Genomic DNA, 18,445 nt, shown 5'->3' on the forward strand with positions numbered 1-18,445 from the left:
AGGATTCAACTCTTGCAGATTGTCTGTGCTTTCGTTAGACCCTGTATGTCATAGCTCACAACCCGCGTGTGCAGGAAGCGTGTCGACAGACACTGCCTGACTCCGGTTTTCCAATTCCTCCTCGTAAAACCGTCGAGTCATGCATTTACAAGGTACATCCTCCGATTCATCAGCTGCAGGCTACCCTGTGTATATTTTTGTGTCATCCTGTCTCATGCTTCGCGAAACGAGCGATGTCCAGTGGCAGTTGAGCAGAGACAGATTCGAAATCACGTGAGTTGACATCTGAAACGCTGGCTCCACAGCACCTCCTCCAGACCCAAGAAAGCAATATTCCAAGGAGCATTTCACGAGGAGGCGACTATTGAAAATTCGGATGAAGAGTGTCATTGTGTCGAGAAAGAGGGGAGGACCCGATCGTCGACCGTTGACGCCTATCATGCTAAACTTCGCGAGCCTGAGCCAGCCGTTGGGGAAACCTCGCAGAGAGTCCCATTCAGGGGGGGGAATAAACTCCAGACTATGGAGGCTAACAGAGTTATCTCCCCATTTATTACCGCAGAGATTACCATTTAGATTACCCTCCCCCGGCAGAACTATTGAATGATTGCCGATGTGCCTCCATACCCCGTGTAATTGCGCGTAATAATACCTCTGGGCAGCTCTCATAATCAGGCCAGTTGCCCAGTCACCCTCTTGCCCAGGTCCGACTCTCTGGTTCAGATTCCTGGAGGCCCGTCAGTCGCTTCTCTCGTTGCTCACTTGTCGCTCTCTTTCTTCATCTGATCTTCCTTCGATTCTTCTTCTTTTCAGATTCTAGTCGTTTTCCCTTGTCTCCTTCTCCTCCTTCAGCGTCTCAATTGTACCTCCATTCGCTCCCTCTCAGACGCCAATCCCTCTCCTCCCTTTTCCCCCGTTGGCCTCGCGTCCAAACCCCCCAACCGACGACCAACGGCCAACTCCTCTTCCTCCGTCCACCCGAGACGCGCAGCGAAATCAATTGCGGAAAACTTGACGACTTCACCTCCTTCCCATACGGTCGCATACCAGCTATTATCTTCGAATCGAATCCGACCACAACCTCTTTCACAAACTGTTGACCACACAATGCCTACCTACGAGCTTCGATCCGGCGGGAACGTCAAGAACCAGAAGCAGAGTGTGGCCGATCTCAAGTATCGCCGGTTGACAGAGCTCAATGCCCGGCTGAAGGAGGATCTCGATCGGCCCCGAGTCAAGGTGTCAGAGGCTGCCATGTCGTAAGTTCCAGCACTGCTTAGGGTCAATGAGTTATTCGTCGCAGCCCGCTCATCGCATTGGTTTTCCCAGGCTCATCAATTATTGCAACAACACCCGTGACTTCATGGTACCATCTGTATGGGGACAGGTATGCGAGCAAATACTCGAAGCGGAGAAACAAGACAAACCAGCTGACAACGGTGCAGGTCGACAAACGGGAAGACCCCTACGCTCCTCAACAAACGGGGGGTTGCTGCATAATCATGTAATGGCCTTTACGATACTTCCTACATTGAGAACCGGCCGGGCTGGTTTATAACTCAGCCTTGTTGCGAGCTACGACCTTGCCCTTCTATTCTCTAATTTCGTGCCCCTTGGACGCTCGTCGAATTCGTGTCGCCTCCTTATCGGCTTATATCGCAAGAAACGGACGGCAACCGCATCGATGGACGCTTGCGAAGCTCTCAAAAGCCACCCGAAAAGCGCGCACTGGACTTGCACGTCTCGGTTACATCGCATTGACCCTGTTGGATTTACCCTCGATGATCGTTATCCCGCAAGGTAATCTTGCTCATTTTCTCATCTTCCAATTTCTTGTTCGGAATTCCTTTCTTTCGCCCTGATTTGGTCCTGTTGTTTTCGCTGATTTCCATTTCCTATGTCGAACGGTGGGATGGGTTCCAAAACGAAACGCATAGCAAGCACTCTTGCAAGACGGAGATGGTACGGTTGTCGATTGATTCCAGCGTCTTGAATCGTGATTTTGTTGCAGCCCGCTTTTTGTAAATTAGATTCACCGGGTTCTGGAAGTTGAAAATAGCGGCTTGCTCAGGCTATAGAAATCGTCAAATGCAGGTACGCTATCCGGCTGAGTGCCCACTACATGACGTTTACCCACATTAGAACACGTCCTCTAGTATTAACGGCTTGTATCAATGCCTCACTGGTGAGCTTTTCAACTCGTGCTCGAGTATCGACCTGTATGGAGGGTCAGTCACTCTCTGCCCACTCTATCAGCTGACATCATCCACCCCACCTCCGCCAGTCAAATTCACTCCAGCTCTGAAGACAAGACAATACTCAAATTCATACAGCACAGCCCAGAATCTACACTAGAACACGACACCACACTCCATGCCACACCCCCCCGCAAAACTAAAGATCAAAGAGAACAAATGCAAGACAGAATGACCGAACCCACCGCACCCATCGAATTCCACCCGCCAACATCATCAACAATATCACCACAACAAGCCTCACAAGAAACAAACGCCGACCCCGGCCCCCGAATAACAATCCAATACTGCACACAATGTAAATGGATGCTGCGCGCTGCATACGTATGTCGTCCCTCCCTCCTCCCTCCTTCAGGTCCAATCAACCTAACCTACCCTCACCTCGCCGAAGCGCACACGAAGCTGATATCTACATATAAAAAGTTCGCCCAAGAGCTCCTTTCCACATTCGGGACGGATCTCGGTGAGGTTGCGCTTATCCCGAGGACGGGAGGGATTTTTCGGGTGACTATTTTTCCTTCTCGATCTCTTTCTACTGCTACGCCTACTGGTTCCAGTGCTGGTGCTGGTGCTGGTGCTGGCCTCGAGGGAAATGGCAGTGGCAGTGGCAGTGACGATTCAGGAACAGGAACGGTTCTCTGGGACCGGAAGAGAGATGGGGGGTTTCCTGGTATGTCTATTTTTCCTTTCCTTTCTATGGGGCTATGGTATTGATGAGGTTGACGGCTGGTAGAGGTAAAAGTGTTGAAGTCTCTTGTGAGGAACGTGGTTGATCCATCGAGGGATCTGGGGCATACGGATCGGGCGTTGAGGAAAGACGCTGCCGCTGTGTCTGCTTCTGCGACTGCAGCTCCAGCTGCTACAAAGTCCGAGCACACTGATGCTTCAACGGGAAAGGCTTGTGAGGACTGTCAATAAGAATCGTTTGAATATATTCTGTGTTGTATCGACAGGGGAGCAGACGATTGTCATCATTTGCGTTTGCATCGTATGATTTCGAACGGAAAGAGTAGATATATCCAACGTTTTAAACAAGCAGATAAAACAGACAGTTCGGCCGATCAAAGCCATCCTCAACCCTTCAAACCGAAAACGCCAATCCACACGCCCCGACTCTAGATTGCCCCTATCCCGAAATCAACCCCTGTGGAATATGTGAAAAATGCGTGGTAAAGTGAAATAAAGACGGAACTGCCTCCCACACCCCGTGTATCTGCGCCACCCGCCATCCTGCAGAAATAAAAGCTATGCCAAAACCGCTAAAGGTCCAAACCAGCCAGTTGTACAGCCAGAATGTTACCAGGGTCAGATCATCATCCACACCTCGTCTCGTTCCCAAGGCTGCCAAGGGAGAAGCTTTTATCCAAGACCTTAGCAAAAATACCTATCATCTCAAGGCCGAGTACAGCTCGGCCACTGTCCATCAGTCGAGATCGTGAAATCATACAGTCCGTCGTATATCCAAATGCTGTGAATGCTGCCATGCCATTATTTGATTTGCGGATACGCCAATTGAAAGCGAAAGGGGCAAGAATATTGATTGGGGGGGTAACCCAGTTCTATCTTCTTTCCCCGTGCACTTCGTGATGATTAGAATGATAGTTCTTGAGTTTCCAGAATGCTAAACGGAGACGGCTTCTGCGCTTTGGTAGTTTTCGCGCGCCTTGTTCTGCCCCGGCGACTTCGTCCCAATGAGGGCTCTGGCCGTCATTCTTACTGCTCCCAGTATTGAACGACTGTGTCGAGCTACCAGTTCCATTTCGCGCCGATGGCGGCATGTGGTTCTTGTCCAAATCATCATGGAACACTTGGCTGTCGCCAGAATGGAGAGTGTTCTCCGATCCCCGGTCTCCGGTGGGGCCACGTTTAGGAGACCCCGTCCGCGGACTACGGTTGTCCCAGTCGGCATAGTCACTTCTTGGAATGTTGTCGCGGGCGTAGCTTTGCTCATCGCTATCTGCAGAAAGTAGACTGGTGGCATTTGTCGAAGGAGAGATGGGCGACATCGCATTGCTATGCGTACCGATGCTATAGGTCCGAGTGCAGCTATTACGCTGAGAATTCGTGGGCGCAGATGTGCACCCAGAGGAAGCGGTGTTGGCGTGATGGCGACGGTACACCCCATTCCGTGACCCATTTGCCTTCTCCCCGGCCCCTTCCACCGAGACGTCGTAGGCGATGGAATTACTGGGGGGGTCCGAGTAACGAGCAAAATCACTGCCCGTCTGTGCTTGAGGTGAGGCATCCTTAACAGGCACAGGAAGGGGGGATATCGTGGCAATGTCGGGAACAGCGCAGGATGACTTTCGAGAAGGCTCCTCGGTAGGTAATGAGCATCCAGTGATATCCATCGTGGGACCAGGCGTGTCCAGAGATACGACTGGGCTGATCTGGTTCTCATTGTAATCGCGGCCTACCGACGTCCGCGCCGATCGTCCCAAGTAATCTTCGCCTTTGTCTTTGTTTTTCCTTTGCTCGGAAGGCCGCACCGGTGGTACAGACTTGATAGACGTGTTCCGATCATTCGTCGTAACCACCGGCGTCGACGTCAGCGTAGGTGCCGTCTCCGACTCCTGGAAGCTCGTGGCTGGACTGTGGGAGCGAGGGGAGACTAGGCCATCAGGGCCAGCATCGGCCATCAAGAAAGGCTTTTTCTTTTCAAGGTCCGCGAGGTAGTGCCACCGGGCGTGGTTGCTTCGGATGTGCTCAACCGTAAATCGTAACCTAGGGAGTATGTCCGAGACCCCTTCGAAGAGAGGAAGTGCGAAGATAGACATGAATCCCATCTGCCCCGTGGCGAGCTTGTATACGTTTCCGATTTCAGGTGGACCACCGAAGAGGGCGGTCTCCATCCCAACCTCTTTTTCCATCTCGCCCTGATTGGCAAACTCTTCTTGCAGTATCTTAGTCCACTTCTCCGCGACTTCCCAAGGACGTGCCACGTTACTGATATCAGCACATTTGATAAGCAATCCACAAACAAGCGTTTTGTAAATGTCGATATCCTGAGGCTTCCAGCCATCCACCGTCCTATTGTTCTCAGAATACTTCTCCTGCAAAGACCCGAGCCGCTCCATGAATTTCTGATGAACGCCCATATCCGTCGCCAAGATAGAGCTGATGAGTAGTTTTCGGAGTTGCTTGTCTTTGAACGCTGCAGGCCAATAGCGCCGTAGTATTTGTGAGAAGGCAGCACAGTGGAAGGCTTCCAAAACCGAGTTGTCGTTGTAAAGCTGAGCCAAAGGCGCGTTCAACTTCACGAGGAAGAAATTATTGACACCTGGGTGGCCTACGTCATGGCCGATCGCCGCTATCAACAACGTAACGGCGTCAAATGGTTTTAGCATGGAGGAGATCGGACATGTCTTATCAGCCTGGGGCCCGATAGACCGATAGCTTGGCAAAGCGCCAATGTGAAGTAAGAAGACAAATACGGATTGCAAGACATCAATCGCATGTCGGAAATTATGGTAGAGGACGAATGAGTTGTAGGATGCACGACAAGCTAGCAAGAATGTTCGAAGTTCGCCTATAGAGAAACCTTTCGTCAGCAGGGAACCTAGGATTCAAAAGTATCCTAACTTACCGGGCGTTAATCGCCACTGTTCCAGTTCTGGTATCGCAAAAGCGTGCTGGAGCATCTCAGAGGCCGCGAAAACGAGTTCATCGTCAGAGAACTCGTGAGCAGTAAAGTTCCACAGCGCTAAACGTTGCCTGACGTACTCTTCACGCTCCTCGCTGACATGAAATTCCCTGTTGCTAGCTATAAACATATGGCCTCATATTGCATGTTTCGTTTGACTTACCCGTCGTGAAATTCCTCAACTACATCCTCCGGGTTGCATATGCCTTTCATAAGCTTGGATACCCTGAAACAAAAAAGGTCAGTGCTGCTGTAAAGCATAAGCCTGCATGCAATGTAAGCTTACATAGCCTCCCTGAGGTAAGAATAGGGCTGCTCATCATGCACGCCCACCCATGAATGCTTTCGCAATTTCCTCCTTGACAGAAAGCGCGACTGTTCTTTAAGAGCAGTCTTTCGTGTACGGTATGCATGAACGGCCAGCCCTTGAATTCTGACCTTATCTAACGGCGCAGTGACAACATCCACAGCGCCAGCATCCAGACATCGCGAGAGTTGTTGAGTTTGAGGAGTATACGGTGTTTGTCGATCAGCGATAAAGGCCGAAGTAGGATCCCGGGCCGGGGGACGTAATATAGCGACCGGGATAACGAGATTTGGACCATCCTGGGCTTGGATGTCGGCAGAGAGACCTGACAGTAACCGCAAATCTGACGAACCGTCGTTTTGGGATGAGAACGTAAACCCGCGACGCAGTGGTGCTGGAGAAGGAGGCTCGTGCCAAGAACTGCGGCTGGTACTGCGACGGGATACAGAAGGGGTGTCGTCTGAGTTAAGATCGATGTCAAAAAATGCAAAGATAGGTGTACAGCTGGTAGCGGCGCTATCACTTAATTCCGCAAGCTTTGACACGAGAGAGGCTCCGGCTTCGCATAGGTAGACTGTGATGAAAGACTCCATTAGCAACGAAGATATTTCGGCGTGGGGTTTTGACAAGCATACTTCGCCTGCAGACATCCAGAAGGGTTTGGATGTCTGATCGGAGGGATTCAGGCTCGTCTGGGGATATCAAACCGCCCGACGGTGTATCAGGTGCAGCTTGATATACCCATCGCTCTGTCTTGATTCGCGGATCAATGTAGATAGCAGAGCAGTCGATGTGATCCATCATGTCGACCGGCTTCGGGACACCCATTGCTGGGGGCCTTTCCAATCCGATCCCAAATCACACGCCAGCAGTATATATGTGAAAGACGAGAAGCAACAGCACTCTACTCGGTCGGAACTTGTCCTCATGGGTCGGTATTTCCAGGATAGTGGAGATTGTTGGGAGTTAGGGGGGTCCAAGACAGAACGAACGATCGGCGATGTTAAGGGCGACAGTGAGACGTGATTGAGTGGCTAAAAGGAAAGACGGAGGAAGTGAGCGAAGAGACGAGTTGATCTATTCGAGCTGCTCGATTGCGTCAGTGACGATTGCCAGGGCAGGTCTTGTATATATGCGGGGGGCGCAAGTCAAGGTGTAGGGCAACAGCTGCAGCGAACAGGGCGATGAACTGCATTCACATAGGGCGCAAGCTTGGACAATGAGCTTGTTCGCTGCAGTCGCCCACCAAGATAGCTAAGCGATCGATTGTCCTTCCGTGGGGAAGAAGGACGCGCAGCGCAAAAAGTCCCTTTCTGAGACAGCCCAGTCTGTTTGTACCGCCCGTCGGTGTCCGGGGGGGAAGGCGGGCGCGAGGCACGGCTGGCAGGGCGCAGGATCTCACTCACACTGGAGGATCGGAAAGACGATCGAGGACGACAGGCAGGGAAGAAGATGATGATAAAAAGAAAAAGCGGCGAAGGCAAGGGAGAAATTATGCACCAATTGCTGGCGTGATTGCTCGAAGGGTCTCCCACGAGGCAAACTGCGCCCGGTAAACTCCCACCCTAGAAACCTCGAGTCGCGAGACACCAGACGCAGAAAGGGTCAAGAACGGCGGAAGACAGTGTCGAAAGACCAGGCGACTAGGGCGTCATGGTGAGCCAGCGACTGGGCCAGGCGGAGGGAAAAAAAAAAAAGGGCACGAGACTGGGAGCGAGAGAGACGGTGGAGAGGAGGATGAAGATCGATCGGGAGGAAAGACGAGAGAAGTTGGACGGGTGGAGGATCGGGAAGACGAGCGTGGAGAAGGGTGACTAAAGGGCGAGGGCACAGAACAGCACTGGCGATGGGATGATAATTCGAAGCAGGAGACGGGGAGGAGGCAATCAAGTCAGAAGCGAGGAGGGCGAAGGAGGAAGACAAGAGAGAGCGAGGGCGAGAAGGGGGATGGATGGGATGGGATGGGATGGGGACGATGGTGCAGAGGGGGAGAGAGGAGAATGTTACCGTGCAAGGATGGGAAATCAGGACCTCTGGAGACACAGATTCAGATTCGCAGATTCAGCGGCAGAGGAAGAGATCCTTGACAGTCAAGGAGCAGTCTTCTTGCTGCTCCTCTTCGACAAGGCTTCTTCAGCGCTTCTCTGCTTCTTCCAGCCTTCCAGAAGGTTGCGGCACGGCGAGTCAGCGCGGGAAGCCACGCTATACCACTCTCTGCTATGACTGCGGCGCCAGGGCGATGTTACTCCGAGGCCAGCTCGGGATTCTGATTATTATTATTATTATTATTCATGGCTCCAACTACCGATCCTGCCTTGACTTGGAACAGAAATTAATGAAGGCGTGGATCCGCTGAGATTACCCCGTGTCCAACACTGGGTGTGGTCGAATGGAAAGCTGGCAATTTGTTCGAGAAAGCGTGGGCTGAAATTAGTGTGCTGCCCTCCACTTAATTAATCTCATTCTAGGCGGTTTCTGGAAGGCTCTCCTGCACCAGTCGCCCAACATCAACTTGAGGATGCAACAAACGATCCGTCCGTACTTGGACGGAGACTTCAAGTCGTTCTCCAGGTGTTTCTCCTGGGGCACGTGAAGTGGCAAGCAAATGCTATGATGTTATTGTCAGTCAAGTGTGGCGAGGAAGTTCCTCGCCACCCACCACACTCGCCCAGAGCATAATACCCCAAATTATACAACCAAGCATCACCTCCTGCAGGGCCCCTGCCTAGCGGACTCTGGAGTATGGACACGACAGGTGCTCGTATCACACACTCCAGAGGGGCTCTGGAGAAGACCTTGCAAGTCTGAGTCTTCATGAGGATTCGTCGGACTTGGTTCCTCGACCGTCTGTCAAGCAACACGTAAGCACGCGAGGGCGGACGGCGCTCCGCATTCCTCGGTACAATGCAGATGACGCGCATAAATGTCGGGAATTCTTCCCCCCAACAAACGAACACGACGGAGAAAATCCATCAGCACTGGCTCTTATCTCAGAAACGATGAGAATCCGGGATCGCCAAGGCGATCCTCTTCGTCCCTTTCCCTGTGTTTGCGTGAGACGGCCTTGTTATCACACCACACCATTTGAGCGCCGATCACTCCATTGCCGACAAGGCACGCTGCACCAGTTTCGGGTCTAGGTTTCACTCGAGTTTCCGATCCTGACTGTGTTTTATGGACCCCATGGAGTGCTGGACTTTTCCTTTCTCAAGACAAGAGTAGATTTTTGTGGAAGAAACATTTCAATTGTGGAGTACTGGAGTCCAGTCCTCCGTACTAATAATCCTCCGCCCAGACGAAGTTCAAGTTGTTTCGCCAACACCATTTGTAAAGGTAACTCCAATGTCACATGCATCTTCAATATCGGAAGGCAAATCGCAAAAGGAAAACTAGAAAAATGAAAAACATATAAATTCCACCTCGAATCCCAGGCACATGCTCCGGATGGCAATTCTAACTTCATGCTGAACGATATCCCAAGTCCCGCTTTTTCCATGCCAGAATAAAGAAGAAGGGGGGGGGGGCGAAAGATGCACTATCAAAAAGAGAAAAATAAACCAGGTGGAAGGTATATCATACACGTACGGAATAAAACTTTGAACCGCTAATGAGCCTAGGAAAGAAGATTCTTCAAGGATGGACTGGCACTGGCTCCAGACCCGCTGCTGGTCCCATTCGTGGTCCCGTGTCGACCACCGCTCAGTGGCATCGAGGCACCTGCGACTGTGTTCTCGTCCAGCTTAATCGGTGGAGTTCGCCCACGGGGATCCATGTGTGCCTGAGAAACAGGGGGCGACTGTGTTGGCGCGCTCAAAACGCGCTCGACGGAATACATTCGAGACGGTGCTCCGCCGTTCAAGGCACTGAGCGAATGCTGCGGCGAGTGACGCACCATCGTAGCCGGTACATCTGGTGGTGACGCGGATGGTGCATACGCCCGAGGTCCCGGCGCTGTGGGTGGGTGCGATGGAGACATAGATATCCGGCCGTATGGACTCTGGTGTGCTGAATATGGTTGAGGAGGATGCGATCCACTGGGGTAATGAGGCTGAGAAGGGTGAGGCGCGGGGGCCTGGTAGCCGTTCATCTGACGAATAGACGCAGGTGGGGGTGGGCCGCCACGATATCCGGTGTTCGGTAGACCGCTGCGTAACTTGTTCTCCCCGTATTCCTCTGGCTTTTGATATCCCGGATATCGTTCGGGGCTATTGACAACGGGTGGTCGAACTGCCCGGGGAAGTCCCGATTGTTGGTTGGAATGGCTATGGGAAGAACCATAAGTATGGCCATGGTAATCTGGAAGTCGAGGTGTTGGTAAAACTGCCCGCTGCGCTGAATAAGGCGATAGTCGTGGCTCGGGAGACGATTGTGCCTTTGATTTCTTAAGATGGCATTTATGGCAGTCGTGCAGCACCCTTGAATCCTTGGTGCTCTCTGCTTGTCCCGTCGTCCTGTCTGGGGAGCCGTGATCCCCATTGAGGGCGGGAAGAGAGGGTTGACGGTGTTGATAGTGGTACGGTGGACTCGCAGAGGATCCAACACCGTTCAATGAAGGGGTTGTTGGGCCAGCAGTTGCCGTCCGACGTGAGTTGTCAATGGGCCACCATCTGGGGCTGTACATCGTCGAACAGGTGGCGCATTTTCTAGTCACATCGGCACCGCTGCTCTGATGTGAGGAGCGGCTGTCGGAGTCAATTCCCATCTCATCTGCGGTTTCCTCGGACGCAGCTGGTTTCTCTTTCGTGATAACAGGTAAAGTAGTAGTGCCATTGACATTGGACACCCGTCGGTTTCCAGAAGAGCCGAGGCCAGCCGACTGCTGATTATATGCGGCCCTCCGAACGGTTCCAGTCACATTGAGATCAGCCTGCTTGTAGGTACGGGCGTACAGCTGGCTCGCATTGAGGCCGTCTTCTGCTGGTTGGCCTGGTTCGTGGATGATGGACGAAACCGAATGATGAGGACACCAGATCGCAGGAGTCGCCACCCCAACTTCCTCTCCAAGCCGAACACTAGGCACGGTGTCTCTTCTGGAACTTTTGATCGGCGTAACGTCGAAACCAACCTGATAACTGGCCTGGAACGCACATCCAATGTGGAAGTGGGAGTTGCAACCGCTGAAATGACACGACACGCAGGCACCCTTATTGGACTTACAGATCTTGCATGTCTCACGGAACCGATCGGCAGGAATGAGTCCAAATCCCTCAGCCGGTTCTAGCTCTTCCGCATTGCCAAACTTGATTTCCGGCATCCAGAGAGCGCAGTTTACGTGGATCCAGTTGTTGCCAGCAGTTCTCTTCAGAGGTTCGCGCGGACCGATTGGCTTTCCAACAGCCTCCTGCCTCTCCCGATAGAGCTTGATAGCGTCCGCAACCAGGCCTCGTTCGAGTTTCTCCTTCTCACGGTCTCTCTCTGTCTTCCTCTTGTGGGTTGGTTTTGGTGCTTCCATCAGCTCATGTTCCGTCCAGGTCACAGGACACAGAACGCATTCGTAAGTTGTGGAGATGGACGGGCTTCGGTCGTTTGAGCATGTATCACACAACCATTTGAGACAATTTCTCAGCGGGCTGATTCCATAGCAGTTCCGATGAACGGTGAGACGGCAATCCCGACAGGATACGTATTGATCGCCCATCGGTTCAATCTTGGCGCATATCGCGCAGGGGAGCGTTTTGGCCACTGGAGGTTCCGGCTCGATCGGCGGAGGCTCAGAAGTCTTGTCGGTTGCAAGCTTCCTCCTCGCAACGGGCTCCACTGAAGTAGCTGTCGACGTCGCCGTACTCTCTTTTTCGTTCCGGCCCTTTTTCCTAGGGTCCTGTTGTACCTGCGAGCTCGCACCAATTGGGAGACCAATCGAAGCTGCGGCAGCTGCGGTCGAGCTGTTAAGATCAGTAGTGCCTTCTGCGGAGGCAAGGAGTTGGGTCAACAGTTCCTCGTCTATCCGACGGCGCCACGATTTGTTGCCGCTTTGACCGATCTTCTTCGCCACTTCGTCCACGCTCTCCCACTGGATCCCGTACTTTCTCCAGAGCAAAGCACAACGTAAGCAGAGGGCTACTGTCAGCTGTGCGCCTTTGTCGCGCTGCCTCGAAGAGGGTTCACTGGGGACTGTGGCGCCAGGAGACACTCCAGGAGCACGCCGCCACTGTCGCGACGACCGTACCGAGCAGAACTTGCACTGAAAACCACGTTTCTTCTCGGTAGCCTTATCATTATCGAAGGCCGAATCATCATGGTCATCTGCCACATCATCCACGAGCTTCGAAGTACTACTTCGCTTAGCTTCTTTCTTGCCCTTTCTGCCCTCATAACCACCCCATATTTGACGACCACGGGGCGTCTTTTTCCACATGTAGTAATATCGCACGATTTGGTAATGCGGAACCGTGCCGACATGTTTGGTCACATTGCGCAACTCGGATCCATATTGTGCGACCCCTTGCTCAAAATATTTGACCTCTTCCGGACGTAAATGAGGTTCCTTAAGATCCTTGTGTTTATCCAACTGTTTCAACCTGGCTAGCGCTGCTTCGGCGTTGAAATTCTGGGCGTACAGAAGTTCTAGTGCTTTATCGAGAAAATTGGTTGAATACTTCTCGACCCCTAAGTCGGGGGCAATTTGCTTCGCTCGTTCCATATATTCATCGATAAATTTCTCTCGATCCGCGGGGTTGAGCATTGCTCCAGATTCATCACCTTCTCCCCGAGCTGGTATTTGCTCTGTGGGAGGCATCTTGAAGAGCAGCTCTGCAGTTCTAGCCGACTTTCCGGCTACCGGGACTGGCTCATCTTCACCCCTGCGAATGAAACCCTGAGGCTCTTCCATAACCCAGTCCGGTCGGTTGGCCCTTTCTTTCTTTGCAGCCTCCATGGCAGCGAGCGTCTCTTTTGAAAGCCTCGAGTCCCGGCGACCCCCAGAGCCCTTCAAATACTTCTTCTTGATATCGATAGGCTTCACATATTCGATTGGGCGTCCGGGCCATGGATTCACTATTGCTTGGTGCCTCGGCCCCAGACGCGAGCTGGCGCGGGGATAGATGCGGTCGTCGTAGTCCAAAACATCCTCTACCCGACAATGAATGCCCAGATAGCGATAAGGCCACAGCTTTGCTTGCGCAATTTGTTCTTCCGTAGCCGGTCGAACCGCGGCTTCCTCGATCGGCGTCGGCGTGCTGCCAGTGGTGCCATTCAGGGCCCCATTTTGGTCTTCGTCTTCTTCCTCCTCAATCATTTCTTCGTCCGCTTCTGGCGCGTCTGAGGGTGCATCTCCAAGCATGGGAGTATTACGAGCCTCAAGTTTCCGTTCCTGCGCTCGGCTACAGGCTGCACAAGCCCACGCAAATCCCCGTGCCGGCTTCTTTGTTAATACAGGTCGGACACAGTGCATATGATAGGTATTATGGCAAACAGCGCAGTCCACAGAGTTAGTACTAATCAAGGGTTAGCAATTCAATCCTCATAGCATGGAGCATTGTAAGAGCTGGTCATACTTAGCAGCGTACAGACCACATCGCTTACAGGTCTTAACCGCGCTTGTCAACTCTTTTCGTTTCCCTACTTCAACAAGAACATAACGCCATTGTTCATCAAGAACCTTCTTGACGTTGGCAGGAACGTTGATCACTTTGTTCGTAGGGATCACTTCGTAATAGCGATGGATATATCGGTCAAACATCTTATCGTACCAGAAACAATCCCGAGTCTTCCTGTACTCTTCAAAATCCTTGATCTCAGACGAATGCGTGATCTGACACTTTCCACGTAACGAAGTAAGCGGACATGTGTCGGAGTGCATCGAAGCGAATACTAGTCGTGTATCTGCCGCGTTGCGCTGGATGTCACGTGGTCTATAATACCAATTGACCCGCAGCGCCTCAATCGGGCCAGATGGCGAATTCTTATTCGGAATGAACTCCATGATCCGCGCCAAATAATAAGGCTCTCCTGGAGGTTCACAAATAAGATAGACATGTTCTAAGGGAAAATATTAGTACGTAAGCTGCTTAAGATCGCAGTATGGACGGGAATGGACGGGTGGCGGGGAGTGGAAACTGGGACCAAGGAGTACCGCCGCCAAAAAAAAAAAACGTCAAACCCACCATTGACTGCAAACGTAGTGCCATCATCGGCTGTGATTTTCCCATTCTTCAAGTAGGCTCCCCGGTCATGGAAGGTGACCATATTTGAGTCGCCCAAGCCTTGGGCGGCCCCAGGGGCCGCGGTAAATAATTTCTTGGACGTATTCTCGTTCGCGGAAGTCGGCGTGGTGGAGCTTGCCGGTTGTTTTCGCTTTCTTGATGAGCTTGATGACGAGTTGGCCTCATCAGGCTTTGCAAGAAACGAGGAGGTACCGGGAATACCGTCTTTGGCGGCAGGAGAATTGTAGCCGCTGGTCGCTGTTAAACTTTTTCGGGAGTTGGGCTCGCCGGTTTTGGAGCCGTTAGTGGAATTACTGATGATGGCACCACTGCGTTTGGAGGATTTTGCGTAGGGTTGCTGAAGCTCGAGGTCGACATCAATGTCACGATCCTCGGCGTAGTTGGGTCGGGGAGCATTCCGACCTCTTGACCGCGTACCGTAGGGCGCTGGAGTGGCAGACGTGCTGGGCGGCTCTGTGGCCGTCGCTTCGGATGGTGACGCGCTGGCGGTCATCGGCTGGGACTGGGATGCATTTACGTTGGTGGATTCCTGGAGAGTGGAAGAATCCGCGGATCCCCTGCGAGAGGACTGGCCAGGGGTAGGCATGCAATGGTTGCCTGCGACAGGTGTATTGGTGGAAGAAGAGTCAGGCCTCACGTGGTGTTGTTGAGACTTTTGGGGCGGTGACCTGTCGGAGGCCATGGCCAGCATCTGGACGCGACAAAGAGAGGCACGAGGTGGGTTGGGGGTTGCGATGTCCCTCCAATCCTGGGTCGGGCGGTTCACAAGACTGTGGGAACACCAAACTCCCTCGGACGCGAATGCAGAATTCAGTAACGGGCCGTGACGTGGAGACGATCCCTCATGAGATGTGAGTGTGTGGCTGGGCGGAGGTCTTGAAGGGCATCGGCCGAGTATCAAGGGGGGAAAGAAAAACCAAAATCGAAAACGAATCGGGGCGAGAAAGGTGGAAAGAGAAAAATCACTGCACCGCGAAGGCCCACCCGGAGACCCCCAGAAAGAGATGTAGATACTCGGCGGAAAGGGTGAAGGAAGAAAGACGACCTTTTTAACTGGCCCAGGTCCGTCTTGCCTCTCCTGTTTTTGGGTTGCTTGTGCTCCAACAGGAGTGGTGAAAGAAACAATGGTCTGATGGCTTTGGGAAACTCCAAGGGACAGGATATCAAGATGTCAGTCAACCTTCCAATAACCACCTCACGTTTTCGGTGTGGCAAAGGTGGTGGAGTACAGGGTGGAAAGTTTGCGTGGACGCGACTCGCGAGGAACGCAGGGCAATGGGGGGAAAGAAGGAGAAGAGAGAAGAGAGAAGAGAGAAGAGAGAAGAAGACGGATGGTAGAGAGATGGAGGAGAAAGAAATGGGAGAAGTGGAAGAAGGCCTAGGTCAGTCGGAGAAGTGAAATGAGTGTGAAGCAGTCGAGCGGGTGGAAACCAAACAAGAGCGCCGCCAAACCGTCGGGGCACTCGTGGGGTGAGGGCAATAATTAGCAGAAAGAAGAACCCGATCAGAATGTAAGTCACCCGCAGGGTCAAGTTGATGGGCGGCAGCGGCTGTGTTCGTCAGAGGCACGGGCGGCAGTGATAATGGCACAAATGCCCTCTATCAAGTCGTCAATCCAGCTCAAACGAATGGCCTGGAGGAGGGTAAGTATGAAGACACGAAGGTGGGCGAAGGGGAGAAAGAAGGAGGAGGAGAGGCTGCCCGAGTTTGAAAAGGACGAGGGAGGACAGACAAGAGTTTCAGCCCCGAGCGGAAGCAGAAGAAGAAGAATCAGAGTGAATCATGAGAAAGAGGGAAGGGAGAGAAAGACTACAAGCAGTCAAGAAAGCCGTCCAGGATCCCGACCAGTCCACGTCCCTCGCCCCTAGTCCCGATATGTTAATATGACGGATCCTCCATCCATCAAGAACCAGAAGGCACAAAAAAAAGCACGATGCCTCTCCCTTCCGTGTTCTCGAGATCCATTCTGTCTCTCTGGCTGAGCGTCCCAGGAGTCTGGAAAGGGCTCCCGTCCTCCGCTGTTGCCGTTAGCCTCGCATTTCGATCGCCGTGATCTTAGAGTAGAAGAGTCAAATTGTAAGTCGTTTACGACGCACCATTGACCGCTATGAATTTGCAAAATGGTGGCTCCCTTGCTCGTTGGGACGGCCAGAGGGGTGATCTACGTGTGGTGAGTGAGTTGAGCCGGAACGGCAATAATAAAATTGTGCTTGGGTTGGAGCGGCTGTCGTTGGTTCTGCGAGGGAGAATTGTGTGGGCCGAGCCACCCGATGTGAAGAATGGTGATGATATCGGGGAGGGGCCAATGGAAGGATTGCCCGTGCATCAACGGGGAACCAAGGGGCCACAGGCAGACGCGAAGATCTCTCAAGAGGTCGACTTTTGGGATCGCTCGCGACCTCGGGCCACACGCGATGAGCCAGATGGGCCATTGGGAATGGGGCAAATACCCGTTGACTTTCGAGGTCCCCATGCTGGTTGGATGCCCACTCCTGCTGTGGTCAGGAATGTTGGCGGGTGGCGCATCGTGTTCTTGGATCTGGCAGGTCGCATCTCTCAAATGCCTCGCCCGTATAGCTCCTGCGAATGATAGCTTCCTGGGCCAAGGAGCACAGAATATAGAGACCATCAGTTCGTAGGTTTCATGTAGACCTTCAACGGGGACGCTATCTTGACTCCATTATCGCGATTCCAACGGAGTTCGCTCGACCCTCTACAGTGGCGAAGCCCGGATTGATATCCGCGGTCCAGCCTCGGAGCTGTTGTCGAGGCGATGTCGGCGACTACGTGAGGCGAGACGGGCTGTTCCCCTGCAGGACTATTTCGGGCTGTTGGGGAGGCATGATAGGATGCATGATACTCAAGATGTATCAAAGAAACATTGATTGCTTTGGCCACGCTTGTCTCGTACTCGGCTATCCAACTTGAAGCTTTCCAAGGTGCAGGGCTACCGTGGTTCTGGCGAAACAACGCTGATTTGCGAATCCAGTGCAAGCGCTAGGTAATTATCATATTGAAGTGCCATTGTGGGCCTAATATTGTGATTAATACTACGGCGAAGGAGATTTGAGTGACGATATGCATGGCATGGATTACATGTGCAAACCCAGACGGCTCTGTGCAACTTGTACTACTTACGAAGTTGATGAGACTTTTGGGGTTTCCCCGTCACACCACTTTCTTTGCAAAAAGCTTTACGAGACGCCGCTGGGGCGCTGGGTTACCTCTCCAATTCAAGCCGGTATAACCTTTCTGCCTTACGAGCTTGATCCAAAGTCCAGAAAATGATGGGCGACCACAGACGAGGGAGCTTGCGGGTGATATGAAATTAGGCGTGGCTCCGAAACTGCTTGCTGGCTCGCCTGTGCTGCTCTGGGGTGATCAATCGCCCCACGACCGATAGGCTATGGAATATGAAGCGCTGTACCCTCAAGCTGAAATGAGCTTGGATCATCAATCCGAGTGTTTTGATTCGAGAAGCGAGCCAATGTTGCACAGTGACGATATCCCTGCTGCAAAACTCATGTTCCCCAGTCTTGGCCATCACGGGTTGAGATGAAGTTAGGTGATCTCACCACTTCGGTTCTGAGCAGCGGGTGAAAAACTGGATAAGTTCCTGTGATTCTAGCCGCTTCCAAAATTCATCATGAATCTCTGTTTTCCGCTTCGCGCTCGCATTCTTCTCTCAGTTCACGAGGAACAGCCCACGCTGTCCACAATGTATTCAACACCCTTAGCAATATTTGAGTTGATGGTAGTGGGTTAGACGTTGTGAGGAGTAACTCTATAGGGAGTCTATTTGTTGTGCTCCTCAAAATTGACAACCCTTACTCTGGGGGGTTGGGTTGGGTTGAGGAAAAATTCCATCAAGATACTGGATGACGGCCAGCGATTGATGGCGTTGGAAGAGCGTTGCAGGCCATACTCGATGATAAGTGGGATAAAATGATGTCTGATCATGTTCATTATACGGTGCGTGGCTTCTAATTTCTACGTATTCTGGGCATTTACATTTTCATCGACCCGTTTTGAAGCTAGATAAGAGCGACGGGATGCACGGAGGGGATTCCATGACCGA

At 52.4% G+C, this 18,445-nt stretch overlaps 7 protein-coding genes across 7 annotated transcripts; 4 read left to right on the forward strand and 3 right to left on the reverse strand.

The window, feature by feature from the left end:
- Nucleotides 1–140: 140 nt before the first annotated feature.
- On the reverse strand, nucleotides 141–888 carry BJX67DRAFT_231038 (uncharacterized protein). The gene has a single exon (XM_071025933.1). It carries the CDS (start codon nucleotides 667–669, stop codon nucleotides 181–183), a length of 489 nt encoding a protein of 162 aa, XP_070882859.1. The 5' UTR covers nucleotides 670–888; the 3' UTR covers nucleotides 141–180.
- BJX67DRAFT_231039 (guanine nucleotide-binding protein subunit gamma) lies at nucleotides 889–2,148 on the forward strand. The gene is made up of 3 exons (XM_071025934.1): nucleotides 889–1,259; nucleotides 1,330–1,387; nucleotides 1,446–2,148. Exons 1-3 carry the CDS (start codon nucleotides 1,108–1,110, stop codon nucleotides 1,506–1,508), a joined length of 273 nt encoding a protein of 90 aa, XP_070882860.1. The 5' UTR covers nucleotides 889–1,107; the 3' UTR covers nucleotides 1,509–2,148.
- On the forward strand, nucleotides 1,935–3,338 carry BJX67DRAFT_231159 (SelT/SelW/SelH family protein). Its single transcript, XM_071025937.1, has 4 exons — nucleotides 1,935–2,228; nucleotides 2,334–2,579; nucleotides 2,679–2,925; nucleotides 2,989–3,338. The coding sequence occupies exons 2-4, from the start codon at nucleotides 2,415–2,417 to the stop codon at nucleotides 3,171–3,173; spliced, it is 597 nt and encodes a 198-aa protein (XP_070882861.1). The 5' UTR covers nucleotides 1,935–2,228; nucleotides 2,334–2,414; the 3' UTR covers nucleotides 3,174–3,338.
- Nucleotides 3,339–3,570: 232 nt separating this feature from the next.
- pdeB (3',5'-cyclic-nucleotide phosphodiesterase PDE2) lies at nucleotides 3,571–7,476 on the reverse strand. The gene is made up of 5 exons (XM_071025940.1): nucleotides 6,841–7,476; nucleotides 6,185–6,779; nucleotides 6,062–6,124; nucleotides 5,842–6,008; nucleotides 3,571–5,784 (listed from the first exon to the last, which is right to left on the reverse strand). Exons 1-5 carry the CDS (start codon nucleotides 7,031–7,033, stop codon nucleotides 3,815–3,817), a joined length of 2,988 nt encoding a protein of 995 aa, XP_070882862.1. The 5' UTR covers nucleotides 7,034–7,476; the 3' UTR covers nucleotides 3,571–3,814.
- A 1,996-nt stretch (nucleotides 7,477–9,472) lies between these two features.
- BJX67DRAFT_231057 (DNA-binding E3 ubiquitin-protein ligase SNT2) lies at nucleotides 9,473–15,278 on the reverse strand. Its single transcript, XM_071025935.1, has 3 exons — nucleotides 14,308–15,278; nucleotides 13,699–14,182; nucleotides 9,473–13,638 (listed from the first exon to the last, which is right to left on the reverse strand). Exons 1-3 carry the CDS (start codon nucleotides 15,056–15,058, stop codon nucleotides 9,819–9,821), a joined length of 5,055 nt encoding a protein of 1,684 aa, XP_070882863.1. The 5' UTR covers nucleotides 15,059–15,278; the 3' UTR covers nucleotides 9,473–9,818.
- Nucleotides 15,279–15,858: 580 nt separating this feature from the next.
- BJX67DRAFT_231248 (uncharacterized protein) lies at nucleotides 15,859–16,355 on the forward strand. The gene has a single exon (XM_071025938.1). The coding sequence runs from the start codon at nucleotides 15,951–15,953 to the stop codon at nucleotides 16,233–16,235; it is 285 nt and encodes a 94-aa protein (XP_070882864.1). The 5' UTR covers nucleotides 15,859–15,950; the 3' UTR covers nucleotides 16,236–16,355.
- On the forward strand, nucleotides 16,356–17,201 carry BJX67DRAFT_231249 (uncharacterized protein). The gene has a single exon (XM_071025939.1). The coding sequence runs from the start codon at nucleotides 16,475–16,477 to the stop codon at nucleotides 16,955–16,957; it is 483 nt and encodes a 160-aa protein (XP_070882865.1). The 5' UTR covers nucleotides 16,356–16,474; the 3' UTR covers nucleotides 16,958–17,201.
- The last annotated feature ends 1,244 nt before the right edge of the window (nucleotides 17,202–18,445 follow it).

The sequence above is a fragment of the Aspergillus lucknowensis genome, assembly GCF_044049455.1.
Source record: "Aspergillus lucknowensis strain CBS 449.75 chromosome Unknown BJX67scaffold_46, whole genome shotgun sequence".
NCBI lineage: Eukaryota > Fungi > Ascomycota > Eurotiomycetes > Eurotiales > Aspergillaceae > Aspergillus > Aspergillus lucknowensis.

What these genes read in the sequence shown, in the direction of transcription:
- BJX67DRAFT_231038 (XM_071025933.1), bottom strand. Translation starts at nt 669, where the DNA reads ATGAGAGCTGCCCAGAGGTATTATTACGCGCAATTACACGGGGTATGG.
- BJX67DRAFT_231039 (XM_071025934.1), top strand. Translation starts at nt 1,108, where the DNA reads ATGCCTACCTACGAGCTTCGATCCGGCGGGAACGTCAAGAACCAGAAG. An exon ending in GTGTCAGAGGCTGCCATGTC is followed by an intron (nt 1,260 to 1,329) that starts GTAAGTTCCAGC and finishes TGGTTTTCCCAG; the next exon opens with GCTCATCAATTATTGCAACA. An exon ending in TACCATCTGTATGGGGACAG is followed by an intron (nt 1,388 to 1,445) that starts GTATGCGAGCAA and finishes ACAACGGTGCAG; the next exon opens with GTCGACAAACGGGAAGACCC.
- BJX67DRAFT_231159 (XM_071025937.1), top strand. Translation starts at nt 2,415, where the DNA reads ATGCAAGACAGAATGACCGAACCCACCGCACCCATCGAATTCCACCCG. An exon ending in GGATGCTGCGCGCTGCATAC is followed by an intron (nt 2,580 to 2,678) that starts GTATGTCGTCCC and finishes ACATATAAAAAG; the next exon opens with TTCGCCCAAGAGCTCCTTTC. An exon ending in GAGAGATGGGGGGTTTCCTG is followed by an intron (nt 2,926 to 2,988) that starts GTATGTCTATTT and finishes GACGGCTGGTAG; the next exon opens with AGGTAAAAGTGTTGAAGTCT.
- pdeB (XM_071025940.1), bottom strand. Translation starts at nt 7,033, where the DNA reads ATGGGTGTCCCGAAGCCGGTCGACATGATGGATCACATCGACTGCTCT. An exon ending in TCTGGATGTCTGCAGGCGAA is followed by an intron (nt 6,780 to 6,840) that starts GTATGCTTGTCA and finishes CTTTCATCACAG; the next exon opens with TCTACCTATGCGAAGCCGGA. An exon ending in TCTTACCTCAGGGAGGCTAT is followed by an intron (nt 6,125 to 6,184) that starts GTAAGCTTACAT and finishes TTTTTGTTTCAG; the next exon opens with GGTATCCAAGCTTATGAAAG.
- BJX67DRAFT_231057 (XM_071025935.1), bottom strand. Translation starts at nt 15,058, where the DNA reads ATGCTGGCCATGGCCTCCGACAGGTCACCGCCCCAAAAGTCTCAACAA. An exon ending in CACTACGTTTGCAGTCAATG is followed by an intron (nt 14,183 to 14,307) that starts GTGGGTTTGACG and finishes ATTTTCCCTTAG; the next exon opens with AACATGTCTATCTTATTTGT. An exon ending in TGTGGTCTGTACGCTGCTAA is followed by an intron (nt 13,639 to 13,698) that starts GTATGACCAGCT and finishes ACCCTTGATTAG; the next exon opens with TACTAACTCTGTGGACTGCG.
- BJX67DRAFT_231248 (XM_071025938.1), top strand. Translation starts at nt 15,951, where the DNA reads ATGGCACAAATGCCCTCTATCAAGTCGTCAATCCAGCTCAAACGAATG.
- BJX67DRAFT_231249 (XM_071025939.1), top strand. Translation starts at nt 16,475, where the DNA reads ATGAATTTGCAAAATGGTGGCTCCCTTGCTCGTTGGGACGGCCAGAGG.